Source organism: Argiope bruennichi, chromosome X1, assembly GCF_947563725.1.
Source record: "Argiope bruennichi chromosome X1, qqArgBrue1.1, whole genome shotgun sequence".
NCBI lineage: Eukaryota > Metazoa > Arthropoda > Arachnida > Araneae > Araneidae > Argiope > Argiope bruennichi.
In genome coordinates, this window is record NC_079162.1 from 87,100,356 (window position 1) to 87,126,662 (window position 26,307).

Genomic DNA, 26,307 nt, shown 5'->3' on the forward strand with positions numbered 1-26,307 from the left:
TCCATACCACAGTGACCCCTGAATTGCTTCAAAACAGTAATTAATCTGAACCAAATTAAGATGTTGTAAAAACGTTTTATAATTATTGTTACATGGCAGTTGCAGATAAATTATACTCTCCTAATCACTCAAAAGCTTTAGATTCCATGTCCTTTCTGCAAACAAGTCTTAGAAAATATCAAAAATGAAGCTTAAAAAAAATGGTTTTCAGCCTACCATAGCATTAGCATTTAGTTTAGTAGGAGGCGAATATTCTTCATACAGATCAAATCTACTCTTTCTCAACAATTTTCTGAGATTTTTAGGGGAAATCCCAAATTATAAATGAGGAGTTTTTAGATAAATTCAAAACTTTTAAAACGAAAATCCCAATTCTTTGGAGTTGAAAAATAATAAGTAGTAATACTAATAAATACTATCCGAGGGCGACTGCTCTAACTCAGTTAAAGTTACTGAAAAAATATTTCATTCATTAGAAGTATAAACTTTTAATGAATGAAATAGTTGTCAATAGTTGACAAGTTGGTTCATCCCACCATATGGAATTCAAGGTTAAGTTTACAAAATGACGTTGCATGGTTCTTTCTGGATAATAAACAAAATTTGATGATCATATTTGACGCCATACAATGGACTATCAATGATATTTTAGCAATAAGTCTTTAGATAATGAGAACGATTCGTGAAATGGTACTTTAAAAAATTAGTTCAATCAAACATGACAGAACTTAACTTACTCTGTATCTAATAACTCATAAACTTATTGACTTAACACCAGATGAAAGATAATTGCAATATTTAACCAATTATTGATTCTAAACAGCATAAAGCCTTTTTTAATTAGTACACGAATTTTCTGAAATTGCAAAGGAAAGAATAAGGCTATTTAGAATATAATTTTATCATGTTTGATGAAACTCAATCGTTGCCATTCCAGTAAGCAGGTATAAGCAGAAATATTTCAGTGACGTAATTATTTGTTGAATATGGGATTCTAATCTACTAAAGTTTCATTGCTGTTTCGACATCCATCATCACAATGCTTGCAATGAGCAAGTCACTTTCTCTTGCATCAAGTCGAAGACAGGGTCAAAATTTGTCATTACAACTCAGTCTATTACTGCTTCAAATGATTTGTGGGTCATCCTCACATGGTTAGCCCCTAGGACATCAATGTTGCAGATAACACCATGAAAATACTCTATCTGAATGTAATTGTGCATGTTATATCCATTTATGGCATCTGTTTTTCCATAGAAAAAGCCAAATAGTTTGAGGAGTACGAAGATTCCTCAAATTTTCCACATTTTATTTGCTGCCATATTAGCTGGATTCAAAAGAACATTGATAGGATGACTTTTCCTAACTCATGACCCCTCTCTAAACTAAACAGAACTAATCTTGAAGATAAATAATCTACTTTCAGACCCATATCAGAAACTAATGTTTGCATGCATAAAAGCTGTTTTGTGAGCTTAAGATAGGACCAAAAAGGTTTGTTAAGTGCTTGCAATGATTTGGCTTTTCATTATATACATGTGTGGATATCCAAATAACTAATCAATAAAATTTGTCTCTGTAAATATTCATTTTAGAATGCATTCCAGTTGAGTCCAATGTATAATATGAAAAGCCCTACACCAAGTAGAGTAAGCTTATAAAAAATCATTGTTGAAAAGGAGACAGCAAATAAACTTTTCCCAAGTACAAAACAGTCGTATTTTGTCTATGAACTTATGTAACATTTTGAAATCGATATTTTTATTCATAAATGTAGAAAAAAAAATTATCAACTCAACAAAACTTATATAGGATTCTTTTTATAAAGAAATAACAATAGTTTCTTTGGTTTAAAAAGTAGAAAGATATTTTAAATATAAAGTTTCTTTTTAAACCAAAATTAGCAGTTTTTTTTTTCTCTCCTTATTTTATGCTAAAATATGTTGGATGGATTGATTGCTATAGAAAAAGTGAACATCTAAATTGTCAGAAAAATATCAATAAACTTTGGGCAGACAAGATTGAAAGAATAATAGCACTCATTGAGAAGAAAAGGAGACAGTACAAATATTTTAATGCCATAACAAATCAAACTTTTTCTAGTAACAATATTTGTAATCAAGTAGGATAAGCTCAAACACATTTATTTTATGAATTAATTTTTTAAAAAATATCACTTTCTTATGAAAATGATTCAATACAACTTAAGAATGTTAAGTCAATTAACGCACCTATAAAAAATGAAGGACTGAAAATTTCAATAATTATGCTACAATGACTATATTCTAATCAGGATTTGTAGAAAAATTCAAGATCTAATGAAAGTCAGCAGGAGCTGCATCAGCACTAATGTGAATGTTTTAAATTCGATGTTAGCAAAATGGTTTTTTTTTTGCAGAGACTTCCTAGAAGACATGCAAACAAACAAAATGCTTCTATTAAATGACCGGTAAATAAATTATATTCAGCTTGACTGTTTCAAAACTCTTATGACGGATTTTTAGAAAAGTTATGCCAAAACTATTAATATAACAAATTATATTCCTTTGTTGCTTGTGTTCATCGTGAATTTTTTTATTAACACATTAACTGCCGAGGTGACCGGCGGGCCCATATGAATTCCATTGTAAGAAATTCAGAGAGGCTGTCAAAATGTTAAGGGACTCTGTAAATAGAGTCAATTTCTGTACTAAGTTTATTTCAAATAAATGTTAAATTTCATTGTCCCTTTTTAAATATTAGTCCAATAAAAATTATCAGAAATAATACAAGTATTATGCAAAATAAAAAAAGAATCGATGTTCATATTTACCATTTGCAAAGAACTTCTGCCAATATTAAGTTTTATAAAAATGGGAATAACCCCATAAAAATATTATTAGCATCCTTAAATAACATTTGAAGAAAGTTTTTATATATAACCAATAGCTGAGATCTTCAGATACAGATATAAGATAAAAATATTTAATTTTGGACAGATATACAAATGACATTTAAAAGGAAGAGGTTAGCAGGCCAGAAATGTTTCACAATCAAGAAAAAACAGGATTTTATTAACAGATTAAAACTGCATTTAGAGATCGACGGATCTTTAAAACACTGAAAACCATTACTATCGGTCTAAATAACAAACATACTGATAGAAAAGAAAAATCTTTTCTTTTTTAACTTTATAAAAATTAAATTCCTTTCTAAAAACGGCGTTTTGAAAAACTGATTAATCCTTTAGAGTGTATGCATTCAAGAAGCTTAGAAAATGGACTAACCAGTAATTTATTGCACAAATACAATACACATTTATCTAGCAACTTAATAAGCATTCATCAACCTGAATGAGTGCTTAGTAAAGACAGTTGAAAAACTGATTTTTTTCACCATAAAAATGCAACAATTGGAGAAAGTTGAATGGGAAGACAATTCATTTACTATATAAAGATCATTACAACTAAATAAACTTTTACGCACACTGATAAATAAAATTATTTTAATGATATAAAGTTTTTATGCATTAGCACATAACTTACATGTAATATCCAATGATTAACAGAATAATATGACAAGATCTACAATAAATGTAAAGTTTTTGTTAAACTAATACACTTTAATATATACAAGGACAAATGATTTTTTTACAGTGGACATGCATTCAGCGATTACTAGAAACATTGGGCAACTAACTAATCATACAAATTGAGGATGCAATAAATAAATTACGATTGTGAGGGAGAAAATTCTCTTCACACACAATATCCAGACTAGTACAACTTAAAGGTTTAACTTGAGCAAAGGATAGAAATACTGGAATTTAAATTTAGCATGTACACAAATATTAATTTGATGTTCGATGTACAGTTTATCGATTAATGAGTAGATAGGTAATAACAGGTCATTTTTAAAATATATATTGACATGCGGCGATTACAGTGCACGAGGCACAGATAATATTTAGCAACTACACATGACTGCATTACTTCCAACAACATGCACAGTTACTTTTTGAAAGCTGGGGAGAGAAAACAAAATTCATGATTTGTACAATAAAATGCTTCATTGAAATAAATCAGTTGAACAACACGGATTCAGGATCTTGATTAGCCAGTTGCTTAATGTGTCTAAGCACATCCTTTTTGGTGATTATTCCAAGTAAACGGCTGAAAGGAAAAACAAAATAAATCAGAATGTACTATGTTCATGCTGCCATTTCAATCTAATCACTATATATATTTTATATTAATGGATTTTATATATTGTTTATCAAAGCATTTAATAATCTGAAGTAATTTAATTTGAAATGAACGATACTTTAAAGTGTTTGATCTTTGTTTCAAATATTTCATATTAGAAACAAAGAAACCTTGAAAACACAGATGTATGAGCGAGACAAAACATCTTAGCTCTTGACAATGGATCTTCAATTATTTCCATGTAGAATGAGCAAATCTAATTTTGAGTTTCAAACATGAGAAGGCATAATTATGTCTATATATATATAAAACATTTCTCAAGATTTGCTTTAGGTAAAAAAAAAATTAACAAAAACTCGCATTTTTGCTTTTTAATGAAAATATGAAATTAAGTAGCAATAGTAAAAGAAAAATAGAGAAAGATGCACAAAAACACTCGTAATGTATTAAAATATTAAAAATAAAATATGTTTGAAAAAAGGAAGGAGTGTGTAAGTAAAAAACTAGATTCTTAATGTTTTACTCACCCGTTATGTATGACTAATGTCTGTCTAAGGCCCAATTTACGAAACATATCAATCACAGTTTCCATTGGCGTCTGATCAGTTATTGTTATAGGAGCCTGAAGAGAAAAAACAAACATTGGTGATAACTAAGATATAAAACTAATATTCAAAAAATATATATGGAAATATTTTAAAAACATTCAGATTCAAGCTCCAGTAGTTAAAAAAATTATTTACTGCTTTAAGAATCCTCATCCTCAATCCACACAGTCACATCCATGAATATCAATAATATAGGCAACATGTTACCCACAGACATACAAATGGAATAAAAAGTAATCCATTTGTATGTCTAACTAGTTGCAACCAAAAAAGTAAGAAGCTCTCCCTTTTATAAACTGCATTCATATGGATCTGAAACTATGTCTGGAAACAAGATTTAATACTAAAATAATTATTATAAAAAACGTTACTCTCATCAACGTTGCATAGAAAAAAGTAAGAATGCCTCGAATAAAATTAAAATTAATTATACAAAGAACATACAGCTTCTACTATAGAGTGAAAAAAAATATGCGAGTTTGTACAAGACACTCGGACTTTTTCAGAAAGACAGAAAAATAAAAATCAGGCAATAAAATAGTTCTTACCAAATCCAAAATCTTCCGAAGTTTGATAGGTGGAGGTCCTTGCCAAGGTGTAGGTATATGGCTTGTAAAAATAACTCTCGAGTTTCGAACTACACCTTCTTGAGTACGTTTGGCATTTGCTGTAAAAATATTACAGATATATTACATAAGTTTTAGATAAATAAAAGGAAAACAAAGCACCGTCAGAACATGTTCTTACAAGTTTTTTAAGCTTAAATAGTAATTTAGTAAATTAAAATAATAATGAAGAAAATAATCTTTAATGGATAATTTTTAATACATCTAGCTCCGATTACCTTAATATGAACATCAAATACATATAACTATTAAACTACAAGATCCAAAAGGAAAAAAACTAAACATGAAAATAATATAAAATATTTGTTGTAAAGATCTGTAAGATTTGTTGTAAAGATTGTAAAGATGTTCATCTAACTCACCAATAGCAAGACTGAGATCTCTTCTAAGAACAAACCCGACTAAATACTGCGATTCAGTCGATACCACAACAGGAAATCCATTATGATCAGTGGTGCTTAAAAGAGTTTCTGAAAATAAAATAAGTCTTAGTCGGTTAAATGACATGAACATCAAATAATATGAAAAAATTCGAATAGCGAAATTTAAATCATATTTAACAAGTTCTAGACTAAGAACAAAAACAGAAATTTACTAGGTGAATAAAGACAATGCTTCGAATGACAATATTTTCAATTATTTGCTAATGTGTTTGAAACAATTTTCTGCATTAATTTACTGTCAAAATTTAAGTTCAAAATTTCACATAAAAATGTGATGAAGATATTCCATAATATAACCAAGAAAAAAGTTTTACTCTAAATCCTATTCAGCATTAAAATTTGTGAATGAGATGGTTTACAAAATAAATTACCAAGAAAGTAATAAGTCATTCAAGCATTTATCATACATATTTACAATAACTATGCTGATATATATTTTAAACTTTTAAAGCGATATAAGCATTGGGGTATAAAAGGTGGACAAATAGTTGTGGTGATGTTCATGTAGAGTGTAGTGTAAAGCATTTCATCGTTATTAGAAAAATAAACTCTTTATTACACTAACTACTATCGAACATCGCTGCTTAGCGCACGTATACACAGAACGGGGATTCCCCGGGAGAAGTATATACATAGATTGTATTAGGGAAAGTAGATAGGTAGCGCTTTAGAATGACATGATTAAAGATGGCGCTACGATCACTACATGAGTATCCCCCTAGTGAACAAGGAGAACGACAAATGTAATAATACAAGATAATTATACGCGCATAAAAATAAAACATCACATAATACAATAAGTATAATATAGGATAATGGTTTCAATGGTAAATAGAAATTGAAGTAAATAGATGCAATAATATATGAAATACATAAAATTACAGTTACAATATATATATATATATGCATAACAATTTATATCTCAGTAATTAATCTCGTTGGAAAATGGACATGACGTCCACTACGAGTGGTAGTTGGTTTTGTCGGTAATTGTTCATTTTTAGAAGAAAGTTCACCTTGAGTTTTATGAATAGTTGCAGGTATAGAAGGTAACGAGTCATTAGATCCTGTCAACACATATGCAGGTTTGACACGGTCTATGGAAACTGTTACATTTTTATTATTAACTTTTAATACAAAAGTTTTATCTTTCCTGCTGATTACAAGGTGTGGACAAGTGTAAGGAGGTGAAAGAGGAGGTTTAACACTGTCCACTCTCAAAAATACATGAGAGCAAGTACTTAAGGATGGATGAATATAAATAGGTTTAACCGAGTGTCTAGACGTTGAGATAGGATTTATAGATTGCATTAGTGCTTTGAATTTTGATACAAAAGTATCTGTTGGTACTGATAGATCTACTTTTGAGGTTAAAATGTCAGAAGGCAATCTGAGGGTTGTACCAAAGACTAATTCAGCACATGTGGCATTTATGTCCGGTTTAATTGCAGATCGAATTCCGAGTAAAACTATGGGAATAGTTTCAGTCCAGTTTGGCTGACAATGGGCTATAATAGAACTCTTAAGATCCCTGTGGAAACGTTCTACAAGTCCATTGGATTGGGGATGGTAGGACGTTGTGCGGATTCGATTTGTGCCCAAAATATTATTCAAATGTCTAAATAGATGTGAATCAAAATTTTTACCTTGATCTGTAGTTATAGTTACTGGACAACCGAAACGAGATATCCAATTATGAATTAGGGCTTTACATGTTGTTTCAGCAGTTATATCTGAAGTAGGAATAGCTTCCGGCCATCTGGTAAATCGGTCAACTATTGTCATACAATATTTATAACCATCAGATAGTGGGAGTGGTCCTATGAAATCAATGTTTATATGGGCAAATCGAGCATCTGGCAAAGCGAAAGTGCCTATAGGAGATTTTGTATGTTTTTGAATTTTAGAACGTTGGCAATTATGACAAGATTGAACAGAATTTTTAATAAATGAATTCATGTTTGGCCAAAAATAACGTTTAGTAATCAGCTTTCTTGTTGCTCGAATGCCAGGATGAGAAAGATTGTGAATATTTTCAAAAACTATTGAACGAAAAGAATTTGGAATGTACGGACGAGGTGAATTAGTAGATAAGTCACAATACAAGGTTACATCCTCTAAGGGAAAATATTGCTTTTCTATTTTGCAATTTGAAGACTTCAGATATTCTTTAAGTTCAGAATCATTTAACTGTGCAAGTGAAATGTCATTAAAATTTAAATTTTTCTTTGAAATTGAATTGATTTCAATGCGAGACAATGCATCTGCAACAATGTTTTCTGTACCCTTGACATAACGAATGTCGGTAGAAAACTGGGATATGAAGTCTAAATGTCTCAGTTGACGAGGTGAGCATTTATCCGGCTTTTGCTTAAAGGCTTCAGTAAGGGGTCTTTGATCAGTATAGATTGAAAATTCCCTACCTTCAAGCATGTGTCGAAATTTTTTTATGGAAGCATAAATAGCAAGAAGTTCTCTGTCGTATGTTGACCAATTAGTTTGACTTTTAGAAAGTTTCATTGAGAAGAATGCAATAGGTTCCCAAATTCCATTTGAAAGTTGATTTAAAGAGCTTCCGATAGCAAATAAGGATGCATCAGTCCACAGACTTAAAGGAGCTCCAGGAATCGGATGTTTGAGTAGGGTAGCTTCGGCAAGAGCTTTCTTAGCATTAGAAAATGCCTTATCAGCTTCCTCAGACCATTGCAGAGTAGTTTCAGATTTTTTTGCTGGCCGTGGTGATTTCTTTTTGTTAGTATGGCCTTCAAGAAACTTAATCAAAGGTGATAATATGTGAGCTGCCTTGGGAAGAAATCTGCGGTAAAAATTAAACATACCCAAAAATCTACGAAGTTGAGTAAGGGTAGTGGGTCGTGGGAATTCTTGAATTGCACTAACTCGATCAGGAATTGGAGAAATACCTTCTTTGGAAACTTTAAATCCTAAAAAATCTAGGGTAGGAACACCAAATGTACACTTAGAAGATTTAATTGTAAGTCCATAATGGTCTAATTTTGAAAAGAGAGCTCTGAGATGCTGTCTATGCTCTTCGATTGATTTTGAAGCAATTAATAAATCGTCAATAAAAGCATACACACCATCTAAATCTCTAGTAACTTCATCAATAAATCTCTGAAAGGTACTTGATGCATTGCACAAACCAAATTGCATCCGAGTGCTCTCGAAGAGTCCGAACGGAGTACAAATAGCTGTTTTATGAACGTCCTCGGGAGCAATCGGAATTTGATGAAAAGCTTTTACTAAATCAATATGAGAAAAAATTGTGGTTCCATGTAGTTCGCTAGTAAAATCCAAAACACTGGGAATCGGATATTTGTCCTTTTTGGTCTGAGCATTAATAGCTCTAAAATCACCAACAGGACGCCAATCGTCACTTCCTTTTTTCGGAACCATATGTAGAGGAGAGGCATAATTGCTGTTGGATGGCCGCATATGGCCTAAATCCAACATATGCTGAAATTCCATTTTAGCGATTTTTAAGCGATCGGGTGCTAGCCTACGAGGTTTTGCATAAACAGGAGAACCAAAAGTTTCAATATGATGCATAACAGAATGTTTTACAGTTTGGTTTGCACATGGAGCTTTAACAATATTAGGAAAATCATTCAATAACTTTGAAAAATCATCATTACAAAATACAGATTTTACAGAATGAACATCAGTATTATTAAGAATAGCATGAGCATTTATATGTGTATACATATCATTTAAACGACGATTTCTTAAATTAGGTTGCAAATTAAAATGATGTAAAAAATCTGCACCAATAATTGCAGTTTTAATATCACAAACATAAAAAGGATAAACAAATTGTTTTCTTAAACCTAAATCTAAAGATAATAACTTTTGTTTATAAACATTTATAATGGAACCATTTGCTGCAAAGAATTTTTGAATCGGAATACACAGTTTATCATTTCTAGTCGCAGGAATCAAACTACAATCACTGCCAGTGTCAACAAGAAAATTTACATTTGATTTTCTATCGCGAACAAAAAGGCGACGAGAACTACTGGGCGAGGCGTATGTCGCCGCTACTCCTTGCCGTTGTGGTTTGGCTGATAATTGCAAGGCGGAATGCATTTTTGCGCTTTGGAGTCGTACTTCCGATGATACCAACAGATATCATCATTACTGGCAGGGCTTTTCCGTCGAAAACGAGGTTGGCGATTCCGTGAATGACTTCTGGAATGGCGACGCATCTGTGCAATTTCTTTACGCAACATTTTAATTTCTGATAACAGTTCAGAATCAGCTGTAGCAGTTGCATTTGAAACAGCACTTACCTGGTTTGGTGTTATATCCAGTATTTTTTCGGCTATTTCAGAGGCTTTTTGAGGTGTCAAAGGTTGTATTGAGGCAAGAATCGATTGCACATTAGATGGTAGTTGCTGAAGAAATAATTCCAGTAAGAGAGAATCGGCAATATTGTGACTTTCGGCACGTCTTTGCATAATTCTTAACAGCTCGGACGGCTTTCTATCATGCAACTGCTCTCCAGCCAATAACTTACGAATTTCCTGAGATTTTGATTCTCCGCATCGGGAAATTATCTCAGATTTAAGTTGGCTGTAAGGGTCAGTTGCATCTGGCGAAAGAATGATATCGCGCACAGTTATCGCGATTTCAGGTGGCAAAGTGCTCACGCAGTAGTTGAATTTAGTGCGAGAAGCTGTAATTGGCTTTGGAATAGCCAATTCAAATGTTGACTCTACCATCGTAAACCATAGGGAAGGGTCGGACGGAATGAAGTTAGGCATCTTCACAGCTGAGATTTCCTCCATCATGAAGTGCGCTTTCGTTTCAAAACGAAACTTAGTAAGATAATATTAATCCAATTAAATCAAAAGAGATGCGTGATTTCTTATCCGGGTCACCATTTGTGGTGATGTTCATGTAGAGTGTAGTGTAAAGCATTTCATCGTTATTAGAAAAATAAACTCTTTATTACACTAACTACTATCGAACATCGCTGCTTAGCGCACGTATACACAGAACGGGGATTCCCCGGGAGAAGTATATACATAGATTGTATTAGGGAAAGTAGATAGGTAGCGCTTTAGAATGACATGATTAAAGATGGCGCTACGATCACTACATAGTCTACAGACATTTCAAAAAAGATTTTTAAAAATCAAAAAGTAATCAGCCGGGAATATGATTTGAAATCTATGTGTATGCTTTCATTAGCATTCTTTTAGTTTTATATGAAGAATAACAAGAAAAATTCACTAGCATGTGGTATTATGAAGGGCAACCACATCGAAAATATGCAAATTAGACATTTTTAAGAGTTTCTATTATTTAACCTTGATTTCTCTTTGGGAATATCTACATGGTAGGTGAGAAAAAAAAAAGATTAAGTACAACGGACAGTTTTATTAGTGAAACTTGTGTTAATTTGAAATCAAGTCAAATGCTAGCTAAACTTTTTGATAGCAAAAGAATATAAAATTGTATAAGATATCGTATAAAACCGACAGGTTAACGGACGGTTGTTAACTATTTGAAAAAAAGTGGAAATCTGGTGGATAAGTATGCTCTGGAAAACCTTACTAGTTGCAACATCCAAAATGGATGTACATTAATAGGGACTCATAGAATATACAAAGCCTCAAAACGTTTGGCTTAACAACAGCCATAGCATGGATTATCCTTCGTGTATTCATGGATCAGAATCTGTGTAAACTGCGGTTGTTTCATGAACTTTTACCATTACACACAAAGCTTATGATGGTATCTCCCCGGCGACCTCCAAAGTCTTACAATCTTTCAGGTAGATGTGTTGTTGTAGGTTAGACCAAGACCAAGCTTATGGTGGTAAGTCTCCTAGATCTTCTGGCCCCCTAAGCATGAATCTTTGTAACACAGATTTTACCCAGAAATGCACAAGAGCTGAACTGGCTGTTTAATATCTTATGAATCGATTAAGTTTATTTTAAGTTGCAAGCAAATGTCAACGTTCAAAATTGTTCCATCTGAACAACGTTTAGCCCCCCAATAACGCATACAGAAACTTCTCCATTCCTATAAGGTGATAGTATAGAGTAATTTCACAATTTTTTTTTGGGGGGGGGGGAAGGAATTGGCCTTTGATAGTGTACTCTCTACAACAATATTTATGAAAGACGTGGTAGCATATTATATTGAAATTTAGTAAAATCTCTTTTGATCAAGACATTGGATAAGACAACACCATTAGTAGACACTGCAAATTTTCATAGTTTCCTTAATCATTAGATTTGATACTATTTGAATTCTAACAGAAAATATTTCGAATGCGTATTCTGATCGCTGCCTTTAACTTCGTTGAAATTTAAAAATGCGTTTCGCTGAGGGATGTTTTTACAAATACAATCACAGGTGGTTCGGCTCATCTGCAATATTTTGTACCTTGTAGGGAAACCATGTCAACGACTCACTGTTTTATTTAAATTTTATTATCTCTCACTTAGTGAATTTACTTATTCATTCACTTATATCAGTATCTTTACCACTGATTCAATTCGGTACAAACCATTTTCAAATCAAAAAAATAATATGAATTGAGCGTTTATCTCTCAAGTCGATTTATTTTCGACTGTTTGAAATGTCTATGGACTTTTTGCCCAATTTTTATTAAGAATAAGACAATGAATAATAGTATACCTATATTTTCAACAGTCATACTGTCCTGGGTTATGACACAGAGCGGTCCTTCATTTCTTCTGTAATAAGACATTGAATAAAATGAATGAAGTACATATATTATTTATTAATATCCGACCCATTCATAAAATAATTGATATTAGAATCACTACTAGATTTTTCATGACTTCCCAATTTAAATATATGTAGGAACAACAATAAATAAATGAAATATTAAAAATATTATTGCATTGAAGTAGAAATTCAGATACTTGATAAAATTAAATGTTTGTACTTAAAATGATCAGCAATTAATTTGACTTATAGGTAAAGAGAAACAAGAAGCGTACATGGTATTAACGCTTTTGAAAATTATGATTTTTCAAAAAAAAAAAAAAAAAAATTGAGAAAATACTCAATTTTCCATATTAATCTAATTGGTTAAGGAAAATTAAAAGTTATGCATACATCCCAAAGCAGGATCGTCCTTTTACCTTTAACAGAAGAGGTTCCATGAAATAAAAGATTTAAATTTGTTTAAAAATAAATTTATAAACTGCTTTTACACATTTGATTCTACTTTTAATAAAATCAGAATTAATGTGTAGAACTTTCAGATTTATAGCAGAGTGGATTTTGGGCAAGAACTGTAATGCTTTTAATTGTTTTATTATGCTATGATATAAATTTAATTTTGTAAATGCAAATACTTACTTGGGGCGCATCACATCAGCAGCCAATGTAGTGTGGGTAAATTCTTCTTTACTATCCAAGAACGGATACCCATTCAAATGGATATGAGCGTCATATCTGCATTAGAGGTTGATTAAGGCATAAATATAACACTTCCATCGAGACATAACAAAAAGATTGTTAATTATTTTATTCAAATATACAGGAACGTTTTTTTTAAATTGCAATATTGTTTTATGTTTAATTTTTTTAAGGTGATACAAAAAGAACATCACAAACAAGGTTATTTCAATAATCAAAAATTTTTTAAAAGATTAATTTTAGAGAAAAATACAAAAAAGCATATGACTAAAATATTGCTTTGTAAACTCGAAAGGATACATTCCTTCCTTTCCAAGAGCATCTCCAACCCATTTACTAGCCATTACAGCAGCCATAAGAGGAACGATATAGTTAACACTGCCAGTCAGTTCAAACATGATAACTACTAAGGACACTGAAAAATAAATTGATTAAATTACAAAAAAATGAAACAACTTTCATACGGATAATAGTAAAAAAATACAAAAATATAGTCACATAAAAATTTCAGCAATAAATTTGATGAAGTGATTTTAAAAACAAATTATTATATACCGGTCATTCTAGTAACTCCAGCAAGACAAGCAGCTGCACCAACCATCGCATACAATCCAGGTGTCATACAACTTTCTCCCTCTGGACAAGCTTTTTGAAAAATCCGTAAATGGCTGTACGACCTATTTGCATATAAGATTCACCATTGTACATTTCATAAATCCTGATATGATAAAATCAAGAATACAATTAAAATAAAGACACGAATAAAACCCAGAAGTAACTTACATAGCTATTTGTTCCATCCCAATTCCAACCATTCTTCCCATGATGGCTCCCATAGCCATACTGGGGATGAACAAGCCAGCAGGAAGCTAAATAAAATAATTAAATATACAGCATGAGGAAAATTTAGCATGCTCTTATTGTATGTAATAGATATAATAACTGATTCAATACCAGAAACACATCTGAAAATCTTGACCTTGATAAAAAATTGACTACCGCATAAAACTACTTTTTTTAAATAAGGCATTTTTAAACAAATTAAGCATCCTATCCTAGATGCATATTTTATTGAACGATGAGAGAGTTCATCACGTAAAAAAGTTTCAGTAAAATTAAATTAAATATTTAAGTTCATTTAAATATAATCAGAAAATTATCACATTTAGGAAAATGAATTCCACAGTAATATTGTATAGTTAATTAGCTATCTCAAGCTGTTTTGTATTTGACTACCCAATAAAATTTGGAAGAAAATTGGAATTTCTTTTATATATGTATGTTTTGGAAAACTCCACGAAAAGTAACGATTAAACAGCTAAAGGACTTTTCCACTTTAATATTTTTACTATCATTATAAACAGGAATGCAGTTTCATGAATTTGAAATTTACAAATTTAAAATTAAAACTTACTTTTATTCCAAAAGTAAAAATAGTGATAACAAGCTTAAAAACCAGTGCCAGGGACAATTTTGCCAAAGAGTCATAAACACCACTGTTTGCTTCTGCCATCTCTACAGGACTATTCACTTTCGTGAAATTGCGGTTATAATCACTACAAGAAGAAATTATAAATATGTGAAATAAATGCAATATAGAATTATTTAAAAAGATGTCTGCATTATGTTTTAAATAACAGAATATGAAATATTTCCCACAATGTTAACTCGGAACACAGTCTTAACTATGATCAACTGATTAAGAAACATTACAATTTAAGATGGCATTGCAATGAGCTAAACAGATTAAAATAGAAATATTCAAACCTTCTTAACTTGATCAGTTGAAGTCACAGAAAACATTAACTTGCAAGTTTTTTTTTTTTTTTTTTAATATTTTACAAAATAGAATAAATAAAATCAGAGGACCGTCAAAAATTTAGCCATCATAATGTATCAGATGTATATTTTTTTATTCAAACAAAATATGATTTTTACATTATTCAAAGACATATTCAACAAACTGGAAAGTTACAAACTGCAACAAAATTTTAAAAATTATTTATTGGGTTTCGGTCATACAGTAAACACCTGTATAATATCCCTAAGATCCCCATTACACTAAGATAGGAGATTTAAAAAATGAACCAATGTTTTTTAAAAGTTCAAATTTTCAAGATAATCTTTTTCATTTTCCTATTACATTATCCATAAGCGAGATAAAATCTTAAGAGCAGTTCGAAAATTTAAAGACAAATGCAAACTGCATCAAATAAGCAAATGCTTGTAACTTAACTATAAAAAGATATGACAAGTTCCAATGCAGTATATAATGTATGATATACGAGAAGATTTAATTTTTAAAATAGAGAATGACCCAAACAAACAAAACATAGTTATCAAAACAAATGAAAGCAATCTTTTTTATAACAAAATACTTGCATAAAATTCTTACCAAAGAGGAGACACATTAGCTATGCCACACTGGCTAAATAGTAATTTTATCAGATCGCTTGTATTCATACGGGTGTACTCATTTGGGAAGTTTATTACAGCACTGATAAGAGTTATCAAAAGCACCTAAAATAATAAGTTAAGAACATTTTTTAAAAAAAACATTTCTTGAACATTTAAAAATTTTAACCTTATATGAAACAAATGAATAATCTATTCATTAATAAGTATTGTACTTATGACATCCAATTTAAATCAAATTTCAGTCTTTAGCTAAAATTCAGTTTTCTCGTAGCTTATTGATTTAAATATTATTAAAATTCAAGAGTTTCTAAACTATAATCAGTTTAAAATCAGAATACATTTCTTTCTTTCAATGCCCTTTATTTAATTGTATTCCAACAATGTTCAATATTACTTTTACTGCAATTTCCAATGATTTCCTCATGATTTTAGGGTAATTGAGGTTCTAATTCCGAATCTGACAATAATTTTGTATAAATGGCTCTAATGTTCAAGATAAAGTTAAAAGCAAATCTCAGTATTAATATATACACTGCACTTAAATCGCAATGATAGTGAATAAAATGTAAATCAATAATATAATTCAATCAATGAAATAAAACAATAAAATCTTAAAGAATAATCAATATATTAAACGGAACAAAAGTCAATACGGAATCTATGTCATATGCAAGTTAGAGAATAAAATTTAAAACAATATTAAGGAAAGGAATAAAGAAATAAATTTCCATACATCAAAGAAAATTCTTAGTCATGTTATACTACAACAATGTGTGTTGAAGAATACATGATATTTCTTTAAGTAAAAAAAAAAATTACACTTGGTTCAATTAATCTATGGGAAAGTCTTGATAAATGATTCCCTTTCAAGTGCAGTAGAAATTTTGCATTGAACGTTCCAGCCATAATCTGCCATTATATATATGTTCCACCTGTTTTGACAATGTTTTTTCCATTACTTTGACATCCTTGTGGAACCTCTTTCCATCTTCATTTTAAATGATGCAGATTGTATGGAAATTTGTCAAATGGACTAAATAGAAAATGAGCCTTTCTGTTCATATTAGCTTGCAATTTTTCAGAGCTTTTACATTATCTTGCACCAATTTTTCCTTTGTGGATAACAACAAAAAAAATTAACAACTAAGATGAAATATGGCCAGGCAGAAGATTCAATTTCAGTCAGATGCTGAAAATTGAGAATCCTTTAATGAGTTTACAAATATGAGGATCAAATATCCATGTTTGCCCTTCTCATCGCTTACTTCCGAAGATGTCTGACAGATACACTGAATGCTATTGCCTATTTATTTAGTATCCTAAAAAGGTGTTTCATAAAATAGCGAAGGAATTATTTCTATCAATAAATGGCTTCCTGGTGCTATTCACTTTGCCTACAATCAGAAATTTACTAGGAAAAAAAAATCTCTAAAAAAGATATCTACAGTCAGAACCCCAGGAATATTATTGCAATACAAAAACTTTCGATTCTGAATAAAGTATGAAAATTTGTATTTTATAAGAACACGCATAAACATTGGAATCAATTTAACACATACCTCAGAAATAGGATATTGGCCAAGTTTTGATTCTTTTCGAAATTTGCACCAACGTATATTGCCTTTGATGAAAATTGATCCAACTACACCCTATGAATAGAAGATACAATTATTATTCTCAGGAATAATACCACTTAAATCATTATTAGAATAAAATAAATCTAAATCTAAATCAAATAACCATAGTATACTTACCCCCAAAATGCCCAAGAGAACAAAAGGAATAAGTTCAAAGAAGATCCATGGTCGAGTTTTCTCAACATAAAACATAACTAAGTGATCATTTCCAAAAGGGTTAATTGATCGCAAGACAAATGCTGCTACCAATGCACAAAAGAAAGATCGCCACAACGTTTTTAGAGGGAAATAATAGCTAACCTAAAAACAAAGAATAATTAAAATCAGGATTTTACAAATGAAAAATAATGTTTGTAATTGAATGATGTAAAAATAAGGACACATTGCTTATAACAAACAGCAGGTAAAATGTTTCAATAAATGGAAGGAAAACAAATGTTTTTATTTAACCTTAATTAAACTGAAGCATTCCATAAAGCAACTGAAAAATTTATATTAATAATTTTCATCATTTCCTGCCGAATATCAGTTTTATTTTCAGCAAGGTATTAATGTTTCAAAAATTTAAAAAAAAATATTTAATTTTATTGCTTGCTATTTTAATAAATATCACCTACACTGTAACTCCAGAAGTACATTGTAACAATTAGAAAACACTTAAAAGTTCTAGTAAACAATGCTGAAGTGATTAAAAAATCCATACTTGTGTGTTATAGCAGTATGGTATGAACTGTAACATTGACACAAATAGATATTTCATCCTTACTCACTATGGACTCCAATAAAGGAAGTAGCCATAAAATAACACTCCCTATTTGGAGGCCTTTGCAGATGAAACAAATGAATTGAATTAAACCAAATTTCATGTACAGACTGAGTAAGGCACGTGCAGATCAATTCCGTGTGTACGCAAAAAATCGTTGACGCAGTATCTCATACACAAGGAAAATCGTCACATTGAAAATGTTACATATAGGCTAAAATATCCTAATGCTAAATAAGACTTTTTGTGGGGTTCATATATTTCATTTATTTCTGTATGCATATTTTTTCACTCAAACATAAACGAAGTTCTGTATAATTAGTTTTCAGTGCTTTCATTGTAATTATTGACCCATTGTGGCTTTGACAATGCCAAAATCTCTCCAGTCAGCAACATCCATTATCAAATTTTTTTTGAGGAATTTATCTCCCCATGATTGCCTCCGACAATGTGCGACTGAAATCTTGGTATTATTCCTTTCATTATTTTTAGCTGCAGAAATTTCTAAAAGAGGAAAAATTATTTTAAGGTCACTTTGTGTGTGTGTGTGTGACAGTGTTCTTCTAGAGGTGCTCAATACTAACTCCATTAAGTTTTACAAATTTGTCACAAACTCTGAAAGATATCTATTAAAATGCAAACGATGAAAACTTCATCATTTTGGTAAACGAATAATCATTATCTGACTCTTATACATGAAAATTCTCTCCGTCAGTAGCTATAAATAGATTTACATAGCAAGTACCAAGTCTTGCATGTACCATATGGTTCTAGAGAAAAACGTAGCATTAACTCCAGTCATTTAAATTCGGCTTGAAATAATAGCCTAAGAATTTTCCTTTCTTTATATATCAAAATTAAAATCAAAATCATACTTTTCAAGAATCAACTGTCAAAAAAAAAAAAAAAAAAAACCGAACATGGCGTAAATTAAGGAAAGAAATGGCAACTCCCATGCTATTTCGGAAAATTATACAATTAACAGTCTGTTTTCATTATAAAAAGGAACTAAAGTATAAAATTATCTTTCAGTTCAAGTTAACTTTGTAGTGGTAACATTATAAGCCAGATAACAACTTCCGGAGATGAGAGTACTCTTTTGTCTAGTGGTTATGTTACTCGGCTACGAACCCTAACGTTGCGAGTTCGAACCTCAACCCACACATTGGTGACCCTGGTTCTGAACAACCGCATCCTTCATTCAGCTGTCGTGGCTCCATCTACCGGCAGCAACCACTCACACACGCTCGCCGTCGCCCGCCATAACACTTGGCGCGATTACAACGTTCGTCGCTCGCCATAACGCCTGGCGCGATAATCACGTTCGTCGCTCGCCATAACTGGCGCGATAAACTCTACCAACTCACTGGTGGGGGACTATTGTGGTGGTAACCTTATAAGCCAGTTAACAACTTCCGGAGAAGAGTGTACACTTTTGTCTAGTGGCTTTGTTACTCGGCTACGAACCCTAACGTTGCGAGTTCGAACCTCAACCCACACAACTTCAAACAACAAAATATTATAATGAACGAACTTGCGAATATCTTTTTGTAACATTAACTTAAGAAGCGTAACAAATTCTGTGTTGGTTGACATTGCTAAATTTCAATTTCATAACACACAATTTTTAACTGTCATTCTATTTTGAGTTTTCTAATAACCGAAAACATAATTTACATGCGCACGTTTAAAAATGTAAATATTTTTACATGAAACTACTGCTGTTTGTGTAATGAATGATAATTTTAATACACACTAAAATTTATCTTTTATATGTTTTATTCTAAGAATTTTATAAATGACATTGGATAAAAAAAAAAATAGATTAACAAGGACAATGCATAAACACAAAATTCATTAACACCTGCAAAAAAAATATATTCTGGACTCCACTGAATATTTCAGATATAACTGAGCCAAAAGAGATAAAAATAAGTAAAATATACAATTTAAATAATCTATGTACTTCTTGTAAGAAATTAAAGTCCTTTAAAACCCAAATTTACTTAGCGAATATTTCAGTATTAAGTATTTCATTGCCTTACATTCTATGATTAAAATGATATGCTTGCTATTCTTTAACTCCGTTCATAAAACTTATCTGAAAGTACAATATATACTGAAAATCTGATTAACTGAGTTATAAATAAAAAATAGCAAATCAAATGCACAAACATGGTCTTCATTAACCCCATCAAAAATTTAAAATGAGTTTCTAACAACGAAATTTTTTATGAAAAAGTAGCTATCTAAAAATTTAGTATTTATGGGAAAATATCAGAAAATGAAGCTTCATACATTAATGCATTGATACTTTTTTCTACTTAGTTTTGTCTAAAAGGAATAATAATTAAAAAAACATGCATTTTTCCACATTTTAACATACCAAAGCATAGCAGATCTGCAGAACAAAACAATTACATGAACCTGAAATGTAGTGCAAAAACTTACTTCCTCTAAGCTGAACAGAACACCACCGATAGGAGCGCCAAAAGCAACAGAAACACCAGCAGCTGATGCAGCTGAGAGTATCTACACAAAAAATATTTAGTGATTTTAATATAAAAGTTATATAAGTTGTAATAATACATGTCTTTTAAATTAACGAATATAAATTAGAAATTGAATATGTTCGATTTTACATTATCATAGGAAACTGAAGATAATCATAAATTAGAACTTGAAAGAAATGCACACCTTGAAATGTGGAAATAAAAAAACTCAGTCATTTTTAAAAAGATAGTAATAAGAGATTATCTAATTTGAACATTTTTCAAAATAATGCAAAATCAACATAAACACTATATTTTCAAATATGTAAATATGCGAAAATAAAAAATCATCATTTACAGATTTTCAGAAATTTTCCCAACAGGTCCCAAACTAGTATTTTTAAAAGTTCACAATTTTGTTAAAATGTATTTCTATCATCATTTCCAGACACATTCAAAAGAATTTGTGTTAAAAAATCCCTTTTATTAGAACCTGTCTTGTCAACTTTGATGTGAATATAATATAGCTGAAATGTTTTTACAACCTGTAACATTTGTGACAGATTTGAGCAGGATATGTTTCTGAAAAGATGACTTTCAGACTATTTATCATTAACGTATAATAAGAAATATTTAGCACGGTGATAATAAATTTTGTAACTACTTTTACAATTTGGTTAAAATGAACATCTTTCATTTCATTCTTTTTTCGTTTTAAGATTTAAAAAGTAGCAAAATGCACTTAAACAGATTTTATCTCTAAATAAAACAGGAAACAAACTTTGCAAAGAAGTTTTTTTTTTTTCTTTTTCGCATTTTTTTAAAGAGAAAAACAGCATATTATCTGAGTCATTGTTGATTTTAATGAATCAAAATGAAGTATTTATTAAAACAGCATGCCACTAACATTTCAAAAGCAGTACTAATTAATAATTTATAGTAAAATCCAATTAATAACTATTAATTACTAATCTTATTAACTATAAATGTTATAGGAGCAGTGATAATAATTCTTTTGATATGCTATAGATGCATGCTTTTTTTTTCTGAAATAACACAAATACAAATACTTGACAGACAATTTACAAGTAATTTTAAGAGAAAGAATAAGAAATTTTAGTTTCTCATAAAAAAAATTTTAAGGACCAATTCCTGTTTCCTAAAGGAAACCATCACTGGGGAACTAAATCAAAATATTTCATTCAGAACTGATGTTCTTGCATTAATAAAAATGAGGAAATAAACTGAAGTTGAAAATAACTACTTGATGAGAATTTTAAAAAACTTATACTATTTTCTAGCTTATATATTAAATTGTTTTACAAAAACCACCATTACCTACAAAAAGAATTTGATATCTAATTTAATACTAACCTCTCTCTTTTTTGCTTCATTTTTTCCATATTTTGGAAAAAGGTAAGAAAAGATGTTTCCAATACAACAGGCTACATGAACCAATGGGCCTTCTTTGCCCAAGCTGAGACCAGCAGCGACGGCAAGCATCATACATACAGACTTGATAGTAAGAGTCCATTTCCCAAGATAACCGCGTATTATAAATCCACTTAAAATAGTTTTAATCTGCAAAATAAAATAGGAATATGACAGAACCATCCAAACTATTTCATGAAATATCAGATACAATGTTTTTTTATGCTATTCACTATTTTTAAAACTGAAGTCAGGAATGGTACATCATTTTTCAGTATTAAAAGCTTAAATGTATATATGGTAAAAATGTTATATATTTTGTAAATATTCAAGTGAAACTTTTAAAATTTTACTTTTGCGAGCATTATGCTGTTCTTTTAGATTTCTTAATTTAGTAATTCAGACCTTTCTTGTCTAGAAAATTGCAATTTACATTCATTTTATGTAATTATTTGATAATATGACACTTAAATTTTTGCTAATATTTCACATAATGAATTAAATAATAAAGCACGAGAACTCTTTGTACATCTGAATGCAAGTAATGAAAATACAAAGTACAGAATTTAGCATTTGACCACAAAACATAGAATTCTTTTAAAACTCCAGACAAAAAAAAAAGCTTTAATTATACAAAAACACAGAAATATGATTAATTTATTATTTATAGATAAACGAGAATAGTTTGAAATAACTTTGTATAAGTAAACATTAAATATCTTTTAAGAATTTTTCTTTCAACTTGATTTATCAAAAGGTTCAATTTGAAAAATAATAAATTTGAAATTAATCTCAAGAAAAACATCTTCAAATAAATTTCCCTGGATTGACAGCTTCCAACTTTTTTTATAAATTTCACATACCTCTCAAAAATTGAAATGTTTTTAATGTGTAAAATGAAAATTTTATACATTAAAAACCTCTTATTGTAATAATACAACTGGAATTAAGTAACTATAATTAATTTCGTGATTAAAAATGATATGTACAGGAAAATACAAAACAAAATAATGTTAAGTAAAGCAAAATTAATACAATTCATAGGCTCAGACAAAAATATTAATCTTAAAGTCTCATAAAAAAGGAAAGCTTTAACATAAAACTGGGAGGGGGGGGGTATTGCTCAGAATTACTTGCCCAAACAAACAAGAAATCTTTAATATTAAAATATAATCCACACAAGAAACATAAGAAATTGAAGGGAATAATAATATATATACATACATATTTGGTAAACGGTAGAAACTAATACTTTTTGAGCTTACCTCTGGTATTCCCGATCCACAGGCATAAGGAGCAAATGTTTTCACTAATAAAACTGCAAGAGATGCAAACAGCAAACTCCATAACACATACATAATGAATTCAATAACTGTCGATCCAAAGTTAATGCTGGTATAACCAAATTCCTCAGGCCATGTATGCCACTGAAGAAAAAAAATTAGAATGTCATTAAAATAATGTCACAGAACAAACAAGATAAAAAAAAATATACAAATTTATTCGTTGGAATTGTTATTTATACCTGTGCACATTTATCACCTTCATAAAATGTATCATTTGAAGACCAACAACACTGCTCTCTGTTTAACCAAAATGCTTGAGGGCAAATGCCTTCTTTTAAGTCTTTCATCCAACCAGCACCTATGTCGATTATGCCAGAAACAACACCTGCAGCAAAAATGGCGATTAATAGATATCTAAATATTTTATATGTTCTGCTCTTCGAGTTACATCTTATCTTGATCAGAATGAAAGTTTACAGATAAAGTTTTTCAGAAACCATACCAGCAGCCAAGCCAGCCAGAAGAACACAAAGCCATCCAGACCATGCATCGTGAAATCCTCTTATTAAATCGCAGATGGAATCTCCTCGTTTTTTCACAATATACCGATGCCGCATTCGATCTCTCGCAATATCTCGCTGCCAGTCAATGGTGTGGAAATCATCATATTGACCAATTCCAGGTGGCAACTCATCCATATCTTGGGAGCCACCAGAGCCTAAATAAATGAAAATAAGTTTTATTAACTACAACTTATTATTAACAATCATATTAAAATCTATATTCGCATTTTTAGCAACAAAAAGAAACATGAAACTAATATACTGCAAAATTAAGTGCAATTATACTGACTGGAGATAAAAAGTTTTCCCATTTCTATAATTGTTTTCCAATCGTTAAGCGACAGAAAACTAAAAGTACATAAATTATTTCGTACATAGACCACAAAAATACTACACAGAACTACCCGATTCAATTAAATATTCAAACATCACTTGTTAAGGCAAATGAATAAATAAATGCGTTAAAAATATATAAAAGCTTCATTTCAATCACTTCGTTAGTAAACAACAGAATAATGAGAATTTTTTTCTGCAATTTTTTTTTTTTTTTTTTTTTTTCTAATTTGCAAAGCAACATTATGATTGCAAGCAATGAGAAACTAACATTTAAAAAGTATGTCTTTCCATAGCATGTGGACGGCAGATGATAAGCACTTGTTTGAATTAGCACTGAGAGCCAAGAAGCTTAATATTAGAAGGTTATTTGATAAAACTATTTTCAACTTTATATACAGGGTGTTTACAAATGAATATGCCAACTTTGCTTCCTTTTCTTTTAATAGACCAGCGAAGTGCAGCTTTGTTTTTCATCGAAAATCAAAAATGACAGCTAAAAGTTTTAATTCAACATAGTTCTAAGTGTTCAATGTGAGCCGTTCCAGAAATGCGATGGATATCGAAGTTGTAAGGTAATTTCCACAATTTTTTCTGCATACTAGGTGTAAAGCTTAGAAAGGATGCAGATATGAACGCATAATAATATTTGATTATATTTGTCTGGGGCTACATCAAACACTTACTGTTTGATGTAGCCCCCACAACCAATAAACGTTGACGAACTCAAGACATGCATATCTGCAGGTTTTCAAAGCATCGCATCAGAGTTGCTGAAAAAATATGGGATGAATTATCATATCACCTTGCTATCCTTCGTATTTTTGAAGGGGCTTATAATGAATTCTTATAACTGCGTTGAATTTAAACTTTCAACTGTTATTTACAATTTCCTACGAACAAGATAGTAGTTTGTTTTGTTTTCTTTTAATACCCCTACAAAGTAGGAATATTCATTTATAAAACACCCTGTGTATAGTTTCCCTTTCACAATAGGAACAATTTTAACAAGGCCAAAAGATTCGGCAAACACAAATATGTGACAAATAAAATTGGAAATATTGGTGCAGTAAATTTTCATGAATATCTCTAACATATTCCCATCATTATATATATATATATATTATTCAGATAGAGAGCCGATCGCAAGATGGTAGATTTTCACAGTTTGATTCTCGAAACTAAATCTAGTTGCCTATTAATTTCCGAAGTTAAAAAGTAATTCCCATTTCCCCCCCCCCCCAAGCATTTACAGCTTTACGATAGTTTTAAGTTCAATTTCTAACTGTGGCTTTTAAATCATTACATTGCTGTTGTGTTGGCAACTAAATGTTTCGGGAAATCAGAAATTTCGGAAATTAGTTGCCATAAAGTATTCAAAACTGGCTGATAGTTGATAGTTGTCTTCTGAATCGCATAAATAGTACAATGCATGATCAGATTTTCAACAAAAATATAATTAGCAAGGAATACAAATAAGCAACACTATGTCACAAATTCAGGAATATTAAAAATTCTGAAATAGCAATTCAATCCATAAACTATTTCTATGAAGTGAATACTACAAAAAAAAAAAAAAAAAAAAAAACTTTCTAGAAAAAGACTTGGAAATACTCTTAAAAATTGAGCAAGCAAAACGGAATAGTTAAAATCAAAATTCTTTTAATGACCATAAAACACAGACAAAATACCTTATCACATTTAATGATCATTCATTAGATACAAAATATCATTCTTTTTGCCCTATTTCTTTGAATTTCTGCAAAAAACTTTAAATTTATTAAGTGAAGATAGAACATCTGAAAATTTTTAATTCGCAGACCTCATCCCAAATTAATCCGTAAATTCAGAAGGAGTATCCCATACTCATAACCACCCATAACAAGTAAAATATAATACATTGTAGTGAAAAGGTAAAGACGGAAATAGTGAAACAAAAAATGCGGCAAAAATCAAAATGAATGTCCATATTAATTTTGTGCGTGAATGTGGCTGTGAGGATACATGACGTAAGCAAAGCCATTCTGGTCAAGGATGCAACGCATGCGTAACGCTCATTAAAACGCTAAGCCAACGAAAGGATGCGTAACCTCAACCTCAA

At 30.5% G+C, this 26,307-nt stretch overlaps 1 protein-coding gene across 3 annotated transcripts in view; it reads right to left on the reverse strand.

The window, feature by feature from the left end:
• Positions 1-3,467: 3,467 nt before the first annotated feature.
• LOC129958185 (H(+)/Cl(-) exchange transporter 3-like) overlaps positions 3,468-26,307 on the reverse strand; it is a 96,091-nt gene continuing 73,251 nt past the window's right edge. For all 3 annotated transcript variants that reach the window (XM_056070455.1, XM_056070454.1, XM_056070456.1), the window contains 18 exons: positions 23,813-24,028; positions 23,550-23,695; positions 23,290-23,451; positions 21,968-22,174; positions 20,553-20,633; positions 17,456-17,638; positions 17,261-17,350; positions 15,679-15,803; positions 14,698-14,839; positions 14,067-14,152; positions 13,839-13,960; positions 13,584-13,698; positions 13,224-13,319; positions 12,531-12,589; positions 5,781-5,888; positions 5,341-5,459; positions 4,712-4,806; positions 3,468-4,151 (listed from right to left, as the gene is read on the reverse strand). In XM_056070455.1, the coding sequence (XP_055926430.1) occupies positions 4,061-4,151; positions 4,712-4,806; positions 5,341-5,459; positions 5,781-5,888; positions 12,531-12,589; positions 13,224-13,319; positions 13,584-13,698; positions 13,839-13,960; positions 14,067-14,152; positions 14,698-14,839; positions 15,679-15,803; positions 17,261-17,350; positions 17,456-17,638; positions 20,553-20,633; positions 21,968-22,174; positions 23,290-23,451; positions 23,550-23,695; positions 23,813-24,028 (2,243 nt within the window). In that variant the 3' untranslated portion in view covers positions 3,468-4,060. The remainder of the gene's footprint in view (positions 4,152-4,711; positions 4,807-5,340; positions 5,460-5,780; positions 5,889-12,530; positions 12,590-13,223; positions 13,320-13,583; positions 13,699-13,838; positions 13,961-14,066; positions 14,153-14,697; positions 14,840-15,678; positions 15,804-17,260; positions 17,351-17,455; positions 17,639-20,552; positions 20,634-21,967; positions 22,175-23,289; positions 23,452-23,549; positions 23,696-23,812; positions 24,029-26,307) is intronic.